This window comes from Staurois parvus, unplaced genomic scaffold (genome assembly GCF_062004578.1).
Source record: "Staurois parvus isolate SC_StPar_1 unplaced genomic scaffold, SC_StPar_1.0 ptg000139l, whole genome shotgun sequence".
NCBI classification, from domain to species: Eukaryota; Metazoa; Chordata; class Amphibia; order Anura; family Ranidae; genus Staurois; species Staurois parvus.
In genome coordinates this window covers 4,072,113-4,095,623 of record NW_028317935.1, presented here as the reverse complement: position 1 = coordinate 4,095,623, position 23,511 = coordinate 4,072,113, and the positions used below count along the sequence as shown (strand labels likewise).

General features: G+C 38.8%; 1 protein-coding gene across 3 annotated transcripts in view; it reads right to left on the bottom strand.

Annotated features, from left to right (window-relative positions):
• Window positions 1-19,270: 19,270 nt before the first annotated feature.
• Window positions 19,271-23,511, bottom strand: part of RGS17 (regulator of G protein signaling 17) — a 156,449-nt gene continuing 152,208 nt past the window's right edge. For all 3 annotated transcript variants that reach the window (XM_089673515.1, XM_089673516.1, XM_089673517.1), the window contains one exon: window positions 19,271-21,265. In XM_089673515.1, coding sequence (XP_089529641.1) covers window positions 21,077-21,265 — 189 coding nt within the window. In that variant the 3' untranslated portion in view covers window positions 19,271-21,076. The remainder of the gene's footprint in view (window positions 21,266-23,511) is intronic.

The window sequence follows — 23,511 nt, the reverse complement described above, 5'->3', positions numbered from 1 at the left end:
ATAAAAAAATTACAAAGAGGTATTTTTAATATTTATTATGCATATACACAATTGTTTTCATTTTAAAATGGATATGTTGTTTTACAAGATGAGGTATACTTTAATCGACTGTAGTTCTAGACCTCAGCACCTCTATTTGTATTTGTTTGTATTTCTGCTTTTTATTAAAGTGAATTTTAGTGGTGCACCTAAATGAAAATTCTGGTGCCGAAACTTCAAAATGCACTTGGCCGAAAACCAAAATCAAAAAGCATGTCACGCTTTAAAATTGCGCACGCTCGTGGAATGGCGAAAAACTGCGAACTGGCGAAAAAATCTCCATGGGTGATCCTTTAAAAATGTCTACAGGTTAGCAGTGTAAAGTTACAGAGGAGGTCTAGAGCTAGATTTATTGCTCTTGCTCTGACGTTCATGGCGATTCATCACGTGTGTGGTTTGAACACCATTTACTTATGTGGGCATGGCCTAAGTATGTGTTCACCACTACGTGCAAGCACGGGGGACGGGGGCACTTTAAACTTTTTTTAAAATTATTTATTTATTTATTTTTTGCACTGTCCCTTTAAAAAAATGTTTAATCACTTTTATTCTTATCACAAGAAATGCATGTATACCTTAGGGACAGAAGCACGCAAATAATTTCCAAATCCTGTGGCCATCTGTGCATCCAGAATTGTTGGTTTGTAGTATAGGTACAACCTAAAATAACAAGACCATTGGTATCCAATACAGCTGTGGTCCAACTAAGGGAAAGTTTCTTATCTCGTGCTTGATGTTCTGCAATGTGGTGCGGGGAATCTCACCACAGCTCTGCTCCAAGGGTACAATTCAGAATTTATGTTTCAAGTCTTTTTTGTACGGACATGGCCCAGCTTTTTTTCCCTAGTTTTACCTGCATTGGCTGAGATATGAGACTACATAGTATTTTTATTTATTATAGGTACTTTTATAATACTGTCAATTTACGCAGCACTTTACATTAAAATATATTGTACATTCACATCAGTTCCTAACCCTCAAGGAGTGTACAAACTAAGGCCCCTAACTCACATTCATACATTCACTTGGGCCAATTTTAGACAGGAGCCAATTAGCCCACCAGCTTGTCTTTGGAGTGTGGAAGGAAACCAGAGTACCCAGAGGAAACCAATACAGGCACAGGGAGAACATGCAAACTCCAGGCAGGTGGTGCCATGGATTTGAACCAACAACCCTAGTACTGCCAGGCAGAAGTCCTAATCACTGTGCTGCCCACATAGTAGTGTAGAGATGAGGTTGTAGAGTATTACTCAAACATAGTTTCTCAAATGGTGTGGAGAGTCTGCTGTAAGTGGAGTGATGTTTTGGTTTTGTGAGATAGTATCGCAGTTGGAGGAAGGGGTACCAGTGTATCCAGTATGTACCAAGCCGGCCATTAATAATTCCTCTGACAAAGAACTTACCTCACTGAAGGAATTTTAGGCAGGAAGCTTTTTTGGGCCACTTTTGACAATGACAGGGTGCGTTTTTACAAGTCGTTGCAAAGTTCTTCAAGGTTGGGCCTATCAAGGGGTTGCGCCTTATACACTGTAAGAGTTCTGTTTTGGTTAGCCAAGGAAGAAAGTGTAGTAGAGTTATGGAAAAAGATTACTCTAAGGCAACCTCTTCAACACAGAGGAAACATTGAAATAATTTTGCAGTCTGACGGAACCCCTGCTAAAATGTACTATATCTACAACTCTTGATACATTAGCGTGATGGTTACTGGAAAGAATGCGCCTTACACTTGTGGTAATTAGGAAGAATTACCCCCTTACAGATGTCTAAAAAGATCAGCGGTGTTAGTGAGAATTTATCTGATAGATTGAAATTGCTCTCAAGGAACCCCTGGCAGCCTCTGGAGAAACCCTAGTGTTCCATGGAACCCTGGTTGACAAAACCTTGCTCCTAAGGCAAACCAGTCTTTCTTGAGGCTATTTATGTTTCAGTCTACAGTTCTTGTAAACATGCAAGTCTTATATTGTGAATATCCGGGAGCCCAATACCTCTTTTGTTTTTTGCTACAGTTGGAGTTTTCAAGCTAACTTTAGAGATATGTGGTAAATGACTCATTATTCATGGTGAAAAAAATCTTGAAGAGATCTGTTGATATGGTCTGAGGCATATAGAAACTTCTTGGGGGCTTATTCATCTCTATGATGGCTGCCCTGTCAAACCAAGAAATATGTGATTGTTCCCATTGCTGAAGATGTTTCTTAATTTGTTGGCGTAGTGTCAGATATTTAAGGGAATGTTAGGCCCAAGGGCATTTCTATCCCCAGGTAATGTATGTGATGGAGTTTTCAAGATAAATGGATAATCATTTTGGCTTTGCATGGCTGCATGGCCAATGTTTCTGAAAGACTTAAACTTCATGACTTAGAAAAGTTAATTTTGAGGTTAGAAAGTGTACTAAAGTCTTTTAAAGGCTTTAATTAGATCAGGCAGTGTGATGGATAGTGGCATCAAGAAAAATAATAGTCTATGGAGGCTGCAATTTTTTATATGGCTTTTTGTTAATGATGAATCCGTGGATGCTTGGGTCTGCTTTTTTTTTTTTTTACTTGGGAATGGTTCTAATTTTAGCATGAAGATGATAGGGGACAGCCCACATGTATTTTTTTTTTAGGCCATAGTTCTGCTTTTAATTGTATGGGTTATGTGTTCAGGTTCAGGTTATGGTTAAAGTGGAACTATTGCCAAAATTAGAAATGTCAAATCTGAGCAGGAAATGAGGAATTGGCATTTTTCTCATAAGGACAGAATCAGGAAAAAGAAAACATTGACTAAAGGTTCTACACTTTTTTTTACTGTTAGAATTTTTTTTACTGCTGGCTGTGTCTGTGTTTGAGGGATTTGCCCTTGCTTCCTGTTCTGGCAACTATAGTGGCACCAACAGATAGCCCATAGGATCCCAGCATAGGGATATTTGCTGTCTTCTGGAACTGCAAGTTCTAAGTGTTGCACCTCCTAAAGGATATGATCTGCGGGGCTCCCAACCATCTTCCAGATTCTGGTGGTGGGGCACCTAGCTGGTTGCCAGACCCTGTTGGCTGGGTATTCGGCAGATTGAATGACCATGGCCTAAGGAAATTGGGAAAGTCTTCATACACTGATGATGGGAGACCTTCTCCTTTTTTGGACTTATCTAGAACAAGAATCACTCACATGGACATTTAGGTTCGAAGCTAAGTGGACCACCTGGAGGCCAGTGTTTGGGGAGGGGACTATCAGGACTTGGATCACCTGCTTGTGGCGCTGTGGTTCCCAATGCCAAAGGGTGCAGTTCTGGTGGCCAAAAGCTGGTGTCTTCCAGCAGATCCTAGTAATTAAGCTTCACTTGATGCTGCTTGCTGGGAATGAATATAATCCCTCCCTTAACTTTTATCTATGCCTCGGTGTGCTGCCTGTGATCCACTTCCCTGGTTGATCCTTAGTGGCATCACTACAGGGGGGCTCTGGCATTCTGCCACCTATGGGGGGCCCTGACAAGGGGCACGGGGCCTCATTGCCATTATAGGCAGTATCGGGGCCCCTCCTGCATGCCCAAGCACCCGTGCACCCGGTGACATCGCTAGTGGGCTGCAGACTGCACCCGGGTGACCCCTGCCAGAAGGGTGACATCCAGGGCCATCTTTAATGTGTGTCAAAATGATGCATGGAGGCCTCAGCATTCAGAGGAGGAAGATGTAACTTCCTCCTCCAGAGTTTCTTCACCTCTAGTGCTGTACTTCCTGACTCCGGTCTTCCTGCTGACTACGGAATGGGCTAGGGGTCTAAGGGGACCTGCCGCCTGGACTGGGATACTGCTGCTGAGCTGACTGGCCAGAAGTCTGAGGGGACCTATATGCTGTTCGAACCAGGACACTGCTGCTAATGTGAGTGAGGGTCCTAGTGGGAAAGTAAGCAGAGGAGTCCGACTCTGGCAGCTACTCACAGAGGAGGGGAGAGGGGACAGGGATCACAAAGGTGTACTCTAGAGGTAGGAAGTACAGGCTCCTCTAGGTCCTAGAGCTGTGGACACTGACAGCAACATCACCACACCATCCACAGTACTTGTACTATGTTTTCAGTCTCTGACCATCCCTTGTAGTATATACACAGTCTCTGACCATCTCCTGTAGTATTTCTGCAGTCTCTGATCCTCTCCTGTAATATGTCTGCAGTCTCTGATTATCTCCTGTAATATGTCTGCAGTCTCTAACCATCTCCTGTAGTATTTCTGCAGTCTCTGATCCTCCCCTGTAATATGTCTGCAGTCTCTGATCCTCTCCTGTAATATGTCTGCAGTCTCTAACCATCTCCTGTAGTATTTCTGCAGTCTCTGATCCTCTCCTGTAGTATGTCAGCAGTCTTTGACCATCTCCTGTAGTATTTCATCAGTCTCTGATAATCTCCTGTAGTATGTTTGCAGTCTCTGATCATCCCCTGCAGTATGTCCGCAGTCTCTGACCATCTCCTGTAGTACTTCTGCAGTCTTTGGCCATCTCTTGTAGTATGTCTGCAAGCTATGAGAGTTTTCCTCTCTTTCTCAGGTCTGAAGCAATAACTGAGGAAGAAAGGAAAACTCTTGAAAGCTTGTCTTTTAAGTGTTAGGTTAGTACAATAAATAGGTATTATTGTGTACTGCATTACTCTCGTATTTTGTAATGTTTTTTATATATACTAGTTTTTTCAGTGGTATGATTTAATGATAAAAATTATTAGTGCCCCCCCCCCCAGTTTTGATTGTGGTATCTTATGTCCCCCCCCCCCCCATACATATTGTTCCTAGAATCGCCACTTCTGATCCTGCATCCTGTACCTTGCATTCAGTATCCTGCATCCTGTTTCCTTATCTCTGGATCCCCTGTTCCTAGTCCCAGTTTCCAGTCCTGGTCCTGTTCTGTGTATGTGAGTGTCTCTCTATTTGTAAATGATGTATTATAGTTACAGTAGGTGGTTGATTTGGTTTTGCTTCACCATCACATTTATTTGTCACTTTTGCTTTGTTTATGATTTGTTGGTGTTGGATGGGTGTTGTGTGCATTAATAAACTTTATTTAAATCATACCTGGTCTGTAGCACACTGATCTGGTTGCTTCTGCTGTCACTGGGTACTTGACTTCGGTATCTCTTACAAAGATCCAGTTGTCTTTCACTAAAATAAAGCACCATAAAAAAGCAGATTCTACAAAGAGAAGGCCCTTGCATGAGACTCCTCTATATAGAAAAAGAGACCATTTCTCACTTCCACAGTCCCCCATTTTTTCTGATTCTGGAAACTACATTATCATTGTTACTGCAAGTTTACCTGACTTGTTCATTTAGATAAAATAAATGAGTGCTATTATACCTGAATGGATGGGTCTTGTCACACAATACACTGAAGGCAGTGTTAGTACACATGCATTATGTCCTCACAGTGGGCTAGTGCTGTGGTTAGCCAGGAACATCCATGCTGATCAAGCAGCTGTCATCAGTGCTGTATTTAGGTTTCGGGCTGCCCTAAGCAACACACAAATTGCCCCCCCCCCCACGGAGAGACCTTAACAACGACCAACACCCCCCTCCCCCATGAAGAGAGCCTGACATTGACCAACAACACCCCAGCCGCCCACCCTCACCCGAGAGAGCCCTTTACTACCACCGCCCCCCCATACACTGGCAACCCCCCTCGCACTCCTGCAAGAGATAAGACACTCACCTTCACAGCTCTGGACATCCCCTGGAGCAAGAGTCAGGCTCTGTATACAGCATCAGGCAGCCCGCAGCCTCTCCCAGATCCCCGTGCTGCGTGTGTCCCTCCTTCCTTTCCTTTTTTCAGGGCACGGTGCTGCCCCCCTGAAAAAATGCTGCTGCCCCACTGAAAAATGCCGCCCTAGACAAATGCCTTGTTTGCCTTGTGGTAAATACACCCCTGGCTGTCATATGATTAAATCCCCTGGCCACAACTGGCCTGCTTATTCTCTAATTCCAAACACACCAAAAACAAGTTAAAGTGAATCTAAACCCATTCCTTTGATGATTTGCGTACAACAGTTTTCTTTGTTTTTAAAAGCTTTTCCTTTATGTTCAAATGACTTTCTTCAAGTCTCTGGGTGACTATGTTCACTCCTCTACTGTTTCTATGTAGGGAGCCAGGGTTGTTGTGCTATGCTGGTTTTAAATATGTCTGCTAGTTCGTTCATCTCCATTATATACAGTTGTGGCCAAAATTATTCAACCCCCACTGAAATTGAGTGTTTTGGCCAGTTTGACATTGCTTTTGATCATTCAGTCATCTTGCTTACATTTACATTAAAGAGGCACTTGTAGGTCAGACAAATATAACATAACAGTTATAATGAAATAACCACAAATGTCTTTTCTGTGCTCACAGCATTATCAGTTTTATTCAACCCCCAAGTGACATTCAATCTTAGTACTTAGTACAGCATCCTTTTACAGTTATAACAGCTTTTAAACGTGAAGCATAGCTTGACACAAGTGTCTTGCAGCGATCTACGGGTATCTTCGCCCATTCTTCATGGGCAAAGGCCTCCAGTTCAGTCACATTCTTAGGCTTGCGCACTGCAACTGCTTTCTTTAAGTCCCACCAGAGGTTCTCAATCGGATTTAAGTCTGGTGACTGCGATGGCCACTCCAAAATGTTCCAGCCTTTCCTCTGCAACCATGCTCTAGTGGACTTGGAGGTATGCTTGGGATCATTGTCCTGTTGAAAGGTCCAACGTCTCCCAAGCCTCAGGTGTGTGACGGACTGCATCACGTTTCCATCCAATATCTCCTGGTACTGAAGAGAATTCATGGTACCTTGCACACGCTGAAGCTTCCCTGTACCTGCAGAAGCAAAACAGCCCCAAAGCATGATTGACCCTCCACCATGCTTCACAGTAGGCAAGGTGTTCTTTTCATCATAGGCCTTGTTCTTCCTCCTCCAAACATAGCGTTGATCCATGGGCCCAAACAGTTCTAATTTTGTTTCATCAGTCCACAGAACACTATCCCACAACTTTTGTGGTTTGTCCACATGGCTTTTGGCATACTGCAGTCGACTCTTCTTATTCTTTGGAGACAGCAAGGGGGTACGCCTGGGAGTTCTGGCACGGAGGCCTTCATTACGCAGTGTGCGTCTTATTGTCTGGGCTGAAACTTCTGTACCCACATCTGACAAATCTTTTCTCAGTTCCTCAGCAGTCACACGGGGACTTCTCTCCACTCTACGCTTCAGGTAGCGCACAGCAGTCGAAGTCAGCATCTTCTTTCTGCCACGACCAGGTAGCGTTTCAACAGTGCCCTTTGCCTTGAATTTGCGAATGATGCTTCCTAAGGTGTCTCTTGGTATGTTTAACATCTTTGCAATCTTCTTATAGCCATTGCCCTTCCTGTGAAGAGAAATCACCTCTTCTCTTGTCTTCCTGGACCATTCTCTTGCCTTCACCATGTTTGTAACCACACCAGTAAATGTCTAGAAGGAGCTGAGTATCACAGTCATTTTAAAGCTGCCTAATTGGTGCTTATTATGCTTGATTGCTGCTCGGTGACATCCACAGGTGTTTTCAATACCTGATGGAAAGCACCTGTATGAACCTCTGTTCTTCAGAGTGGTAGTCTTTAAGGGGTTGAATAATTGTGGCAATGAAGAAACCACATAAGAACCATTTACTACTGTATTACATAAACAATTGATGTCATTTTAGTTGCATTTGGTGTAGTTACATCGTCCTTGTAGGATTTGATTCTGAATACAATTCCAAATGTACACTATAGTCCCTAAACCCCTTTACAGCATTGGGGGTTGAATAATTTTGGACACAACTGTAGGAGTTGATAGAATTAATAAAAATGTTTTGCTTCCAGTTTGGCTAATAGGAAATAACAAGGACATTGCATTTCTGGCAAGATCAACAGGTATTTAAAGTGGAAGTCTAGACAAATCCTAACTATACTTAAACCTGCTCCCATCCCCATTCTAAGACTACCCTGTAAAGGAAAGATGACCATACTTACCTATTCTGAGGGCGCTTTGGTCTGGTCACATGATCAGCTCACAGTGACTGGTTCAGTGTAGAGGAGGGACAGCTAAAAATGGATGCCACATAGTAAGTCACTGCATAGGTTCTGCAACCATTGTTGGCAATCTTTCCTCTTTGCTGAAGCTGGCTGCTGGAGAGATCATGTGACCATACCAGAGCACCCTCTGTATAGGTAAGTATAGACATCTTTCCTTTCACAGTGTAGTTAGAATAGGCTTAGAATAGGAGTGGGATGAGGTTTAATTATAGTTAGGATTTGGCTGAACTTCTACTTTAAAGTGGAACTGCACTGCATCTGAGCACCACAAACCAAAAATACTATTTAATTCATTGTTAATATTCAAAGCAAACCCACCCCATCCGTTCATGCCCACATGCTTTATTTTGCTAAGAAATCATTTTGAAAAACACCCCCTGGCATTTCTGGCATTGGCCAGCTTGAGTAAGGGCAGATGATTCATGTAGCATTTACTTCCTGGAGTCCATCTGCCCTTAACTCAGGCACTGGATGAGCTGAGAACTCTCCCTCCTCTCCTGAAGACTGCTGGGATGTATGACATCATTTGCCTAGGCATGGAAACCAGGAAGTAACTGAAAATAATGATGTACAAAAAAAGTTTAAAACATGTATGATATCCTTTCCTATCCATTTACTAATGCTAGCAGCATAAGGATTAAAAATAGCCAATGTTGATTGAGACATTGAAGTTCCACTTTAAAGTGTTACTAAACCCAGCACCCTGCATTCACTATATCTGGTCTCCCACAGTACACAGAACATGGAAATGCTATTATTTTAGTAAATATAAACTGCTAAATTCCTTTTCACATCAGCAGTGTGTTTCAGTTTTGTGACATATCAGTGTCCAGCCAAGCACTGGTTAAAGCTTGTAGGAGTTTTCCTTCTGCTCTGTCTGTCCTATATAGCTGCATGACCACAGACCCTCTGTCTGGCCACTGCTGATTAGCTCTGAGCTGATCAAATGCAACCTCCCAAAGAAAAAAAAAGCTTTCTAGTAATACTCTCTAAACTGAGCATGTGCAAAGTGACTCCTAGAGCTCCATACTATCAGAAGATGGATTGGGGACAGTAAAAGAAGGGGAGGATCAGAGAAGACATGATCAAACAGCCTTTTTACACAATGCAGATGATTAACCCCTTAGGTTCAACAGCAAGTATAACAAGCATACTTTAGTCTAGGTTCACCCCTAAGTGTTTTGCAGAAATGCACAGCAGTCGATTTAACATGATTTCCTATGGGACACGGTCACACCTCTGCGTTTTCACCCAGTGTTTGTTTTGGAAACGGTCAGGGACTTTTAAATGCAGTTGCATTTTTGGTTCTATAGACTTCAATGGAGATGCTGCAGAAAAGCATGTAGTGCATCTTTGACACGTTTTTGCGTTGCTGGGCAGATTAAAATGCAAAACGTGGCAAACACGTGCAAAAATGCAAAATGCACTGCAGAAGCAGATCAAACGCAAACTGCATAGATGTGAACCTAGCCTTACTGCATATACAGACTGATTTTACTGTTGTGGGTTTAGTAACACTTTAATGCAGCCTCGGTAGCCACCACATCTATGGACTTTTAATCTGCAGTAAATTAAATTTTTTTGTATTCGGCTGTATTTGGCTTTGGATAACCTTTGATATTAAAAATACATTGCAGAAAAGTTGCACATACAGGTATGTTGCACACAGGGGCGGACTGACCAATTGGAAACTCAGGCACTGCCCGAGGGCCCGGGGTCAGTAGGGGGCCCCATGAGATGCACCTGGTACCGTTTTCATAGGCTTTTTTGAGTTTGGGCAAGGATACAGGGGCCCCATGATCCCCTATTGCCCGGGGGCCCCATGAGTTGTCAGTCCGCCCCTAGTTGCACATACATTTAATATTAAAAATACATTGCAGAAAAGAATACTACATAGTGTAGTATTCATTTCTTGTCCTGCTATCTATAAGAGGAACCCCAATGTGCCTTCATAACAATAATTTCTAGCAAAGTACACAGTCTGTAATACTCAAAACATGAGCAGTTTAAAGAAATATGCTTTATTATTTTATAAAAGGTGCAAAACCGTTTTAAGCATAACATTTTCAGAACTTAATATAATAGGATCTTTTTAGACTTTTTCTGTATGTTTTTGCTTATTTCACATCTTAATTGAATTTACAACAATAGTGACATATTTCATTTACAGCGCAACAAAGTACATCCATTTGTGTAATATAACAAAAATCTTGTTAAGGTTATACTGCTGGAAGTCTTAGCAGTTGAAATTAGATGGCTAGACTAATGCACAAAGCACTTACATCATTTTAAATACTGTACTCATGTTATTGTTAAACATTACATTTAAAGGGAAAACACAATATATTCCCATGTAATAAAATAACTAGCAATTTCCATCATGAAAATTCCAAAAAACCAAAGTGCTATAAAAGAAATATAATGGAAATTGCTAAAGTATTATGTTATTTGGTATGCAGATATGATTTTTTTGGTTGAGGAAAGAATACTGTTAATGCCAGATTGCCAAAGGCTGAACTGAAACAACTTTAAAGATTTAGGTACTAATAATATTTCCCAGGAGGTTATATTATATTAGAATTCATAAAATAGTTTATTCATCTCCTGCTTTTTTTCTTTACATTAAGGGTTTGATGATAGATGAGGTAGTGAAGTTACAATTAGGCTGTGTTTGCTTGTGAGTGATCACACCGTGAACCACAACCACTTCATCTTTTTGATGACCACGTGTTGCATTATACAGTAATCCTTCTGGAAATGTAGGGCACACATCGCAACAAGCTGTCTGATTTTGTGCATTTTTTTCAAATGGTGTTCCTGGCAAGATAAATCATTGGTGGATTTCTTTTACATCTTTGTGGCCCTGGTGGGGAGATTTCTGGAGCTAATTTTCCAGCTCCAACTACCTACCATGGCCACTATGAGAGGGTGTCACTGTATGGGTGTATTTTTTTTAAGTCATAACTGGAAATATGAAGTGAACGTAGGCTAGGGTGAAAATCATTTAACTCATAAATTAATCACTTAGGCTGGCAATACATTATACAATTTTCTTGAGAAGTTTGCTTTACATTTACCAAAAACCATATAATATGAGGTCAAACCTAAAAAACACTTTCAATTGTATTCAGTTAGGTAGGCCCTTGCACTACAGAGTTGAAGGTAAATCTAAAGGAAATTTGGCAGAAATTGGACATAAAATTGTAAGAAAATTGTATAGTGTATGGCCAGCCTAAGGGGTCTATTTATAAAAACATTTGCACAGCTATTCATCCAATGAAATGGCATAACCAGCTGTTCTAAGAATGGGGCAAAATTGAATGTTCTTAAGCTATTTTGCTATCTGGCAAATTCCTCTTCAAATATTATTGGCAGTAGTAAAGATAAGTTCATTAATAGCGAACATAGAGTGAATTAGGAAAATACTACTCTATGGCCAATAGATGGAGCTGAGAATCATAGGAAATAAATACACCATAGCAGAAATGATATAATATAAGAATTCTAGAGAACACTGGAGGGAATTCTCAAATAAATGTAACCATTGCTACTATGGGATCCCTGTTTATTTGCTGATTCCCTCCAACTTTCTCAAGAATTTCTACATTGTATCTCTTCTTACCGAGACGTAATAATTTTCTATGACTGCCATCTAGAAGCCAAAGTTTGTAATGAATGAACCCATCTTTTCTTCTATTTGAAGAACAACCGACCAGAAGAGAACATAGCTTATGAACATTTGATTTTTCCCCATTCGTATATTAGTCTGTTAGTTCACATAAAACAATTGTACATGCAGCTTCATTGGATAAATAGCTATTCAATTTTTCTGAAATATTTGTTGGGTGAATTGACCATTGAGCGCTGGTTCACACTGGTGCGATTTCTGATGATCTGATTTAACATTATTTTCAATGGTGCCTGTTCTCCTCAATGCGACTCTGTGTGGTGCAATCTTGGAAAAGGATTCTGTATTTTGGTGCGATTTAAAGTGTGACTTAGAATATGCAAAGTCGCATCAAAGTTGCACTGTAAAAGCCACATTGCAGTACTGTGAACCGCACATTAATGTGCAGTATAGCAGAACATACTTTATGTATAGTGAATATATCAATGTACAGTACGCTCACCATGAACTTCACTTGACTGTGGTCCATCATACAGATGCAGCAGGTGAAGAGTGCAATGCGACATCTGTATGTAAGAACCATAGGAGAGTTCCATGGGTTATTTATCAAATGGATTTTTTGAAAGAAAATATTCAATGTTAATCGTTCAGGCATGTCAATGTCTTCTGTAGTATTATATTATGCAACAATTCGTTCATATACTACCCAGTGACAGCAAAAAAGAGTAGATGTGGACAGTTAGGTTCCAAATACAGATTTGGATGTGTCAACTAAACTACCAAATTGAAAGCACTGTCTTGTTTCTGTCAAACTGACACTGTTAATCAGATCTAATTGAATTGAATTGGAAGCCATTTTTTTATGGGTACCTTTTTTAAAACTTTGTTGTCCTTACTCGGAAACATATCAGTCATTCTGATTAGCCATATACAGCTTTCGGTTAAACTGCATCAGTGTAGCATCTTTGGCATAACTGGCACCCCAACCAGTAACCTTATTACGTTGAGACATCAAAATAGCCATAGTGCAAAGCTAAATGGCTATCATCTAGCACCATCTGAATGCGGAGCTTTGTTGTTCAAAAGAGATGAGACTGTTGGCCTCAAAGTTAAATGTAAAACACACACATGTGTAAACACATATAGCTTCACCCTTGCCCGACCATAAAAATAACTATTATGTATATGATTTGTAATAGGTTTAATTTTTTTTAATTTACTATAAAATCTGTTCGTAATCCAATTAATGTATTGGAAAAGTATGTGTAAATGTGTGTTTTATATAACTCAACCAATTTCATTTCAAAGTTATAGTACTACACACGTGCACGTATACTGTATATAATATATACACAGTATATATATATATATATATATATATATACACATATATATATATATATATATATATATATATATATACATACCACTCGCTGTTTGTTGGTTTTCAAAACAAATAATATAATCCTAATTATTATTTGCTAAATTTCACTTACAACCTGACAAATGAATGCTTTGCATCTATTGGCACAGTCAAGATTAACTAATTTTTTTTTTATACATAGAAAGGTGCAGCCATACTTACAAATTATAAGTGCATACATTTAAAGCAGGAACCATGAATAGGAAAAATAATGATTGACATCTCATGACATCACATTTTACAGTTATTTTTAAAAAGTTTGTTTTATATAGTATTAAAACTTGGGACATCTTTGTAGTTCACAGTCCAGACCTTTATAGTGTCTTTATAAGCTTTGGGATGCACCATAAACAGAAGAATGCTAAAGGCCTGTCATTATGTCATCAAGAGCCCTGTACTTTGCACCAGCTGAGATATGTCCTGTCTAAAAGTTACTAACCTTACCCCTTTATTATAAAAACGAACATGAATGGTGCCTAAAGAGACCCTGTTGCCAGACCATTAATTTCAACTAAAGTCTTCCCATAGGTGATATATGCATTTAAGGTATTTAAAGCATGGCGTTTACCTGGAAACATTTCCCTTGTGTGGGCATCCAAAAACCCTCAGACTACTGCGGGTGTGCCATCTTGTATGTGATGTCAGCAGCCCACAGATGTCAACAGTTATTAGACAATTCTAAAAGGGGAGAGGACTATGATTTTCAAGAAGGGAAGGAGCTGTGCTAGGGAATATGTCAAATAAAATACTTGATCTTTCTGTGCTTTTACTTTAATGTTTAAGCTGGTGAAGGCTTCTCTAATAACTTCCCAAGCAGCAGCAAAAACTGTGATCTCACTAGAAAACATATCTACTCAGTAAATCCACCATTGACCTGTTGTGATCTGATGATTCGCTACCACAGTCCAGCCACCATTTTCTTATCTGACCTCATCAACAGCCAACTTTTGGTTCTGCAGCCAATCCACTGATGATCGACTGTCAGGTCCACCCTCCTGGAGGCTGAAGAGTGGGGATGCATCATAGCAACAAGGGGGGTCTTCGAACAAAAAAGTAAATAAACAAAAAAATGGCATTTTATATTGTGGGGGTGGGGGGGGGGGGTAATTGCACAGAGCCAAAACTCTGGGGAGTTAAAGTGATTGTAAAGGCTCTAGGTTTTTTACCTTCATGCATAGAATAAAACCTTCTAGGTGCAGCAGCCCCCCCAATACTTACCTGAACTCCATTGTAATTCAGTGATGTGTAGAAGACCCTCGCCTCTTCAGGATCTCTCCTTCCTCATTGGCTGAGACAGCAGCAGGAGCCATTAGCTGTCAATCACAGTCAGTGAGCCAATAAGGAGAAAGAGGAGATGGAGCCGAGCCACAGCTCTGTGTGTGAATAGACACACAGAGCAGCAGCCTGGGAGCAAGCCTGCTTGGGTGCCCCCATAGCAAGCTGCCTTTTTGGTGGGCACTTAGCAGGAGGGAGGAAACAGGAGCACCAGTGGGGGACCCAAGAAGAGGAGGACCAAGAGCAAAACCACTGCACAGAGCAGGTAAGTATAACATGCTTGTTATTAAAAAAAAGCCTTTATTATCTGTGTCTGCTTTAAACACTTTAACTTAAATATTTGAAGTGGAACTTTATGAAAAAATAGGTGAACAGGCAGGAATTTTAATGGCAGCGACATCATCTCAGCCCGGCCAATGAAGGTGACTGAAGTGACCCAGAAGCAGACCGGCTGAAGATGTCAGCGCCAGGCGGGGAGCTTCGTGACACCACAGTGCTGGAGTGAAGGCGAGTATAGTTCCTCTTTAACCTAAGTTAAATATTGAAAGAATATTGAAACAAATAATAAAAATGTAACATTTAAAGCTTAGCAGTCCCTAAATGTGGCAGCTAGGTTTCTTTTAATTTTTTAGCCTATGAACATTTTCATCAAGTGCAGCGATACCTGTTCATCTACAGAAACTGTGTATTTGTCACTTCCTTTTAACTGAACTGAAAACACAACAAAATTTAATCTTCTTTCTATAAATCTCTCTACTTCCTCCATGTAAAGAAGATGAAGAGAGGAAGACATGTTTGAAGTGTAGTCTGAGTGACAACCATAGATCTCTTCATAGATACAGCTGAGTGAGGAATTGTATTTGTTGCGGGGTTACCAGGTAAAAATTAAGGAAAAAAGCCTGACAAAAAAGGAAAGAAGCCTGGAAAAGGTTCCAATTTCAATTACAGGGGAGGCAAGGGGTGGATCAAATGTTTTATATTACAGAGAGCAGTTAATTTGGGTAGTAGAAAGCTGTACAGTGTGTAATATTTTAAACTGAAACAGGGTTCTTATTTAATTTTTGAGGAGGCTTGTATGGCTCGAATACTGATAATGAGAAGTTCACTGCAATGTCATTAAAGCTAAACTGTAGCCATTTAGAAAATGCTATGTAGTGGAGCTAGACTAAAGTTTATGCCTGAAAATGTCATTCCCATATTAATTCTTTAACTTTTACTGGTTTCCATGCGTGTTCAGGAATTGGCTCCTTTCAATCTGCCCAGCCCAGTACTTGATCTGTAAATTTAATTTGAGATAGTGGCTTGTTGGTGGATATGCTGCTGGAGCTTCTGAACACAGAGCTCACCTGCTTTCTACATTGGCTGCTAATAAGGGATACTGCAATTCCTATAAAGCCAAATAATTCATATTTAATAAATGTATTTCACAGCACAACCGGGCTTTAGAAATCAACATGCTTCAGTTATTTAAATCTAATTTTACTGGGGTAGTTACAGTTCTAAAGTGCTACTGTCAAAATGCAATGTCCTAGTGGAGAGATTCTTCCATCCACCTCATTTGTGTGGTTGGGAGGAACCTGTTTTTTTTTTCTTTCATTCGGCCCACCAGCTGTTTGGAAGAAAAAAAAAACAACCATCTATACCCAGCCTAACTCCAAACAACATGCTTTCTATTTTAGTTTTGAATAGTGTGGGGAAAAATGACAATTCAATTAAAATTTGTAAAAACACTATAACAAGGTCTAACCCTTCCTAGCTGTTCTGGCAGGAATTGGGAAGAAATCTTTTCAATACAAACAAAAATGACCATGAAATCCTGCTAAAAGGTGAAACTTTTTGTTGCTCCATCCAAGCTAAAGAAAATAAATAAATATAAAAAAAAATTATCAAAACAAATAAAATATAAAATAATAATTCCTATGAGGATTAAAATATCAATACAAAATCTGTAAAATGTACATAATTTAGGGTACTAAATGTAGTTGGTTAACTGAGTTGATGTTTGGAAATTGAAAAATAATGTAACTACAATAAAGGTGCAAAAATGTCAACTATCAATTGCAGCACTGTTTAAGAATGTGAATCTTTTAAATTCTAAGCTGACCTTTTAAAACAAAATAATAATGCAGGTTCAAAAATTAAAAAAAAAAAATCTGCATTTATTAATTTGTTTTAGTCTGCAGCCCTGTAAGGCATTGTACCTGTGATCAGATCACGGGCGCAATGCTAGGATCCTGCAAACTCTCAGTACACTGTCTGCCCATTCCACGTATGGGCAGTTACTGAACTGCAGGAAGACTCAATGAACTACAGGAGCGCTCACCAGTGCCCTCGTACTTCATTGAGAACTACAAGCCATTGGCTGTGGTGGACGATGGTACTTGTAGTTAATTTATTCACAGAATGAATGAATGACACAGTGTTATGGCCAGAGCCCTGCACAGCCACTCTGCTTTTAAATTGTGCCACCGGGTTTGGGGAGAGGATCCCCCACCTCCAGTCACAGGAATTGGGGAGCAGGGGGAGAGGAGGCAAGAGCTGGAACATGTTCCACCCTAAATATGGGTGGAACATGTAACATGTTCCAAAGGTGAACTTACCTTTTAATGATCTATGGGGTAGTTTGGTCCTCACTCAGTATACATTTTCAGATTGCGTGAGGACCACAGTGATTAGAAGGGAGCTTGTAGCCCAAAAACGCACCAGCTTGAAATCCTGATAAAGAGGTACAGGTTTGTGAATTAGTAACATATTTAAAGAACCAAAACCATATCTCAGATGTATTTGTGGTCTGGTTAGGGAAGCAGTGAGTTAAAGGATGGGTATTTTACTCATTAGCAAACAGTTCAGTAATTGGTTGTCTTTTTCTTTTCTGGGACTACAGTATAAAAATGTCTTCATTGAAAATCCTCACTTTAATTATTTTTATCATTTACTTTTTACCTCTCCTTTTGGATTTATTTTGAATGCTATTGTGTCCCTTGTGAAGCCTCCGTCTCTTTCTATGGAATTGTTATTGATGCAAATTTAACATCGTTGTTCTGGCCAAGAAAGATGTTAGCTTCGCAGAAGATAGAGGAAGGAGGACTAGAATCTCCACAGGGAATGACAGTTCTGTAGTACACAAGAGTTATAAAATATAAGGGTGCCCAAACCCACATGCTATCAAAGATTTGACTTTTGGGTACTTAACAGCTGGGCTAATTTTTTTTTATTTAGCTTCAATCTAAAGCAGCCCATAGATTATGTGATTTTCTTTCCTTCCAACATGGGTCATGGTTGATGGGGGAATCACTCCCACAGCGCTATTGTGTTCTGCTGGCGGGGAGCTTTCTGGGCCGACAGAAAACAATGATTACTGCTTGGAGCTATAGCTGCTGGCAGTAGATGCATGTAAATAATCCAACAGGCTGGTTGTACCCAAGTCAGTCCATGGACTGACTTGGGTACAACCAGTCTGGCCATAGATGGATTGAACCTCGGCTGGTTCAGCATGGACCGACCAAGATTCAATCCATCTATGGCCAGCTTTAGGCATGAAGTGTAAAATCGAATCTGTTTCATCTAGTTAATCCATACATGAGTCCAATGCCAACATTAAGTAGATGGTTTTGATCTAAAAAAAAAAAAAAAAAAAAGATACAAGCAAACTAAGTCTGACTGCACCTTTAATGTCATTAAAAAATATTGTCCTGTTTATCTAAATATTTCAAGGTTGGATACAGCTACATAACACATGTGCATTTTCAAAACCAGTTAAGAGAAAAATCTGGTACAAGCACGACCCATGCAGTTTTATTTTTTCCTGGCACTAGTAATGCCATTTTTAGTTAATATAATTATCATGCATTCAAAGTTATTAAAAAGTATCGGGACATTGAAATTGTCAAGAAAATGCCAGTTTAATACACAGTATGTTACCTGGTCAAAAAGATACTGAGAATTCTAAAAAATGAGAGTTCAAGCCCTGTACTTAATATTTCAAGAAAAGGGTATTTCTTCTAAAGCACAATTGAAAAAAGAAAAATACTACAGAGATAGGTTGAATAGAGAGCTGAAAGCTTAAAAGTGACTGTTGTGAATAGCATAACTGTTTCCTAGTGCTAGTCCAAACTCTTCTCCCCCCAAAGCAGGCTGCAGAGGGGACCGTGGTTATTGGTCTGTAAACAGCCACCACTCTACAGTGGTCAGAGGTGAAGCAAATCCCCACCAGCTATGAGTGTGACCTGCTGCCTAACTCACTGATAGCAGCAGTCCTTTTTGCAATCTTCTGAGGTAAAGGAGTTGGAACTGGCGCTGTGGGTGCTTTCTGTTCACTATTCAAACCATTGCATGTTTTTTTTTTTTAACTTCAATTGGGTTTTAACTGAATAATGAAGAGTGGAGAAGTCTTGCTTGTCTTTCTCCTGTTGTGGCACAAGAGGGCTTTCATCTCAGACAAAAGAGACCTTGTTTCTCCCTTTAAAGTCCAAAATTGTGTCATGTAAATAACTATTTAAGAACAAGTAGTTGCAGATGTGTTAAACTTCTGCTTTCATCTCCTTTACATATTTTCCAATGTCTGTACAGCTCTGTACTATGTTATTGCGCCTTAAGCACCATAACATTAAAATGACACTAAAAAATACAACACAGTAATTACAAGTTAATTCAGGAGAAAAGTACTGCTTAGCAACTGCAAATATTGAAATCAGAAGAAACATTTTTTTTTGGTTTAAATTTAATATCTTAAAGAAACAAAAAACACTAAAATGAAGTTAAACATTGTTTTTTGCTATGTTCACTTATATTTTTTTACTTTTAGATTATCTTTACACAACTATTCATATGGTTATCAGTTAGAACCAATATGAATAAAATATTGAACAGCACATTAATATTTTTTGCCAAAATATTTTTTTTTTTTTACCAAAGCAATTATTGTAATAAATATTTTTTTGTATTTTTTATCTACAACGTTATAAATAATAACATTTTAAAAGTGCTGAATATTAAATTCAGAATATTCAGTAACCTCACTGTAAACATAAGCTATTCTTCTACTTTTAATTTATTGTTTATTTAAATGTAATATTACCTAAAATACCAACATAAGTAAAATATTTGCATAGGGAGCATATAATAGCCCTTTTAATCCATTTATCCTGATTTCTATGCAAGATACATATGTAAAATATTTTATGATACATGTTGTCATGTATGTAAAACATGCAAACAGAAAATCCAATGCTTCAAGTAAAAATTACTAAGCCCGTGAAAAATAAAATAAGAAATTAAACTAATAAATAAAAGTAAAATAGAGGTAGTAATAAGTAAATAACTCTTGTCTGTTAACCAAATAAGGCCAGGTATGCCACTTAAAAGACATGCAATTAATACCTAAAGCAAGTATTTTGGTATCACCATGGTGATATTAAATTTTGCAACATATGAAAGAGTTTTACCATACTTTGCTTTACATGGAGCCGAAACTCTGTCAAAAAAGTTATATATATAAATATATATATATATATATACAAATATATATATATATATCTATATATATATCTTTTGACAGCACTAGAAAATATGCTGGTTTTTTGCCTTCCATCTAAACAATAACGGTTTGGTTTTAATGCTGGTTTTTACAGTTCCTCACAAGGAGATATACAACTAACTAGCTATACTGAATTTATGTATCTATTGAAAAAAAACAAAACTATTGTTCATCAAGCTTAAACCATGCATTCAAAGCTTTTTCACTCAGTAATATGAAAGACGGATGTTTCATTAAAAGGTTTCCAAATGCTACATATAAGTAAACTTTTTTTAAATTATATTTTATTTTTAAAATATTAAACTATTTCTGTTATTTACTTTTTTGCTGTAATACATTATGGTAAACAACACTATTAAAACTGGATGACCAGTTTTATTTAAATCAATGTATGTATATGACATCTGAAATGTACATAAAAATGCTACTTTCTCATAACAACAATAAACAATGTCAGCTCAAGAGTTTTGGTCATCCAGACATATATCCTTTTTTTTAAATGGTTTGTGCTTCTTTGACATTGCAAACTCTATAACAAAAATAAAAGCCGCAGTTTGGCAGTGAACATCTGAGAGTTACAGCTTCTATCTCCTTCACTTCCATCAAAGGTTATCTTTTTTATGTATTGGCTTTGCATAATCTTACTTCTAACACCAAAAAGCCATTTAAAGTTTACAGTAGTCTTGTCAATACACATTCTCAACCAAGAAATGCAAACCATAGTTTGCTTCCATCTTTTTTCCAAAGTAACACTGTGTTCCACATAAAGTAGTGCTAAGTACATATTTGACGTATATTGCAACACGTGATTAGTGAGTAAAAGAGAAACTCATTTTTGCACATGCAGTATGAGATAACATAGTTTCTTTGTAGTCCGTCAAATAGATCATTGTTTTGTACACTCAAGTGAACTGTGTATAAGACAAACGTGGCAATTCCAGTGTTGTACATTTCTCAAACTCAAGCATGAAAGACCTTGGGAAATGGAGACAGAAAGCAGTATCTTTTTTAAATGTATTCTTCACAGTAGCCTGAGTAGTGCACGACCAGAGTTCTCCAGGAACTCCGCATCTGATGGTATTAAACTACGTTTTTTTTGTTCTGTTTATAAAAGAAAAACATATTGTTTCTTTAAATGGTTCAGCTAAGAGTCAGTAGTGGAGCTTTCTGTACTCTCAAGAAAAGTCTTATATACTTGTGAGTTCAAAAACCTTGGAAACGAGTCTCTGTGCATCAGTGTGTAAATCTGAAGTTGAGCATCTTCATACATGTGTGGGTTTGGATCCAGTAAATTCCTGTTGATTACTTCCCGAACTCTGGAATCGAGACTGACCTGTAAACACAGACCATTTCAGTAAACCAAATAAAATGCAGGCCAGCATAGGTTGCGTGTATGTGTAACATTTTGATTTTTAAATTTACAGCTGGCCACAAATTGACCTAGGGCATTAATATTCACACTAAAATTTAAAAAAAATTGTGCAGCCTTGATACAGGTTATGGACCTAAGAAAGGACCACACCAAGAATGAATTGTCTAGGTCTAAATTTATTCCAATAAGAATTAGGATAAACAAGGCAGTCAATATGTTTTGTGGGCCTCAAAATAACCCCCTTCAAAAGGGCTATATAAACACACAATAAAATAATAATAATAATTATATATATATATATATATATATAGATAGATAGATAGATAAATTATATAAAATAAATACAAATTTATAAACAACATGTACAGTATATAGACATAAAAATGGCAGTAGAGAGCTCAACAAAAGAAACAATGGTAATGCAAATAAACATTCAAATATTGAGATTAACCAGGGGTTTGGCTCTGTGCAAGTGGGTATCAACTTTATCCCTTTACTTTTTCTATTCCTTCTTTCCTTTTTCTTTCCCTTTTACTTTTTTCTACTATCTTCTTAGATTGGAAACCTTTATCAGATGTTCTCATCTCCCAAAAGGGGGGTCTTTCTTGTTATCTCTTGAGTTGTACTGAGAATTTATGAGGGGAAATCAGGGATGTGGTTGCTATGTGTTGGATGTTTGATACTAAGCTAACAATTCCCCATAGTATTGATGGTTCTTACCGGTATGCTTTTATTTGAAACCTTCTACCTGTTCTTGTGTAAGAGGTATTTTGCGACTGGTAGTCCTTTGTCAGTTACCCCCTTCTTGCTCTTGTATGGAGACTTTCAAGCTTTAATCCCATGTAGCGGGGCCATTGCTGTTTCCCTTTTAAAGAACTATTTCCCTTTTAAGACTGCATGTTGTCGGAAAGGGTTTGATTGGCTCAGTTCTCAGCAGTACTGGAATGTTTGTGGGAGTTGCAGTTTCATCACAGAGGCAGACAATGTTACTTTATACTGCACAGGACTACAGGAAAAGGATGCCTTGCAAGGAGAAGGGAGAGGAGAGCCATGTGTGCCTTTGCTGAGGACATGTGTGCGCTGGTCGGCAGCTCCTACTGTTGAAGTACACTGACACTGTTTCCAGAACAGCAGAGGTTGCTAGGGACAATGGCTATCTACAGCAGCTGCAGTCAGCAGCAACTGTGATCATTGGTACTAATCACCCAGGACGGCAGTTACCAACAGCAACGACATCTCCCACCGCAGAGAGAGGTCAGATTGATGGAAATCGCAGATGAGGCGTGTGACCATTCCAGGTGAGGCATCTCAGAGATTGTGCAGCACCGACAATTGACAACAGGAAAAAACTAGCCAGAGAGACAGAGCCCCATTCATCATCCCTTCAAGGAGTTAACCCTTGGAGACTGTTCTTCTTGGATGTGGTGAGCAACTGCTAACCAGTGACATGTCAGTCCTTAAGAGCGCTCCACCAATTCACTAACACAGGCCTGTGCCATAGACTCACACAGTGTTACAACCCTACAGTATACAAGTGAATTTAGGACTGACCCTAAAGAGATGTCAGTTTAGCTGGGGACATATTGCTGCTGTAGTTGCAGGGGGTTAATTCTGATCTATAGCTATACCGGTATATACATGAATATTGTGTTTATGATGTTATTGTGCCAATTCTAGAAGGTTTGTGTATTCAGTGCATTTAACTACTATTTTCCAAGTTAATTTGCAGTCTATTTGCAGAGTTTTACCTGTCTTATTAAACCTGTTATAAAACTTCCTACAAGGTATACTGGTGTAATGTGGATCCAATATATATATGGTTCATCACTGAAGTAAGGACAAAAGTGCCCATTAATTCCAGCGGCTCCTTCGGGGGTGAGCGCTACACCCGTTATTTCCTAATGTACTTACTTGTTCTTTGTTGGCATACCATTTTTGTCCATATCTCTGTATTTCTTACATTGAAAAAACTAATAAAAATCTATTGAAAGAGAAAATAGTGAAATGATGACTGTAGAATGCTTACAGTAATGCAATATTGCTGCCCAACATATTGCAAACGTGTATATTATATTGGGCATAAGGGTTAACTTGTTAGATATATAATTGATTTATATTACTTTAAATGGGGAATTATATACACTGGTCATAATGAAGACATGAATTACATGGTATCTGTAAACAAAATACAAAAAAGAGTAAATGGA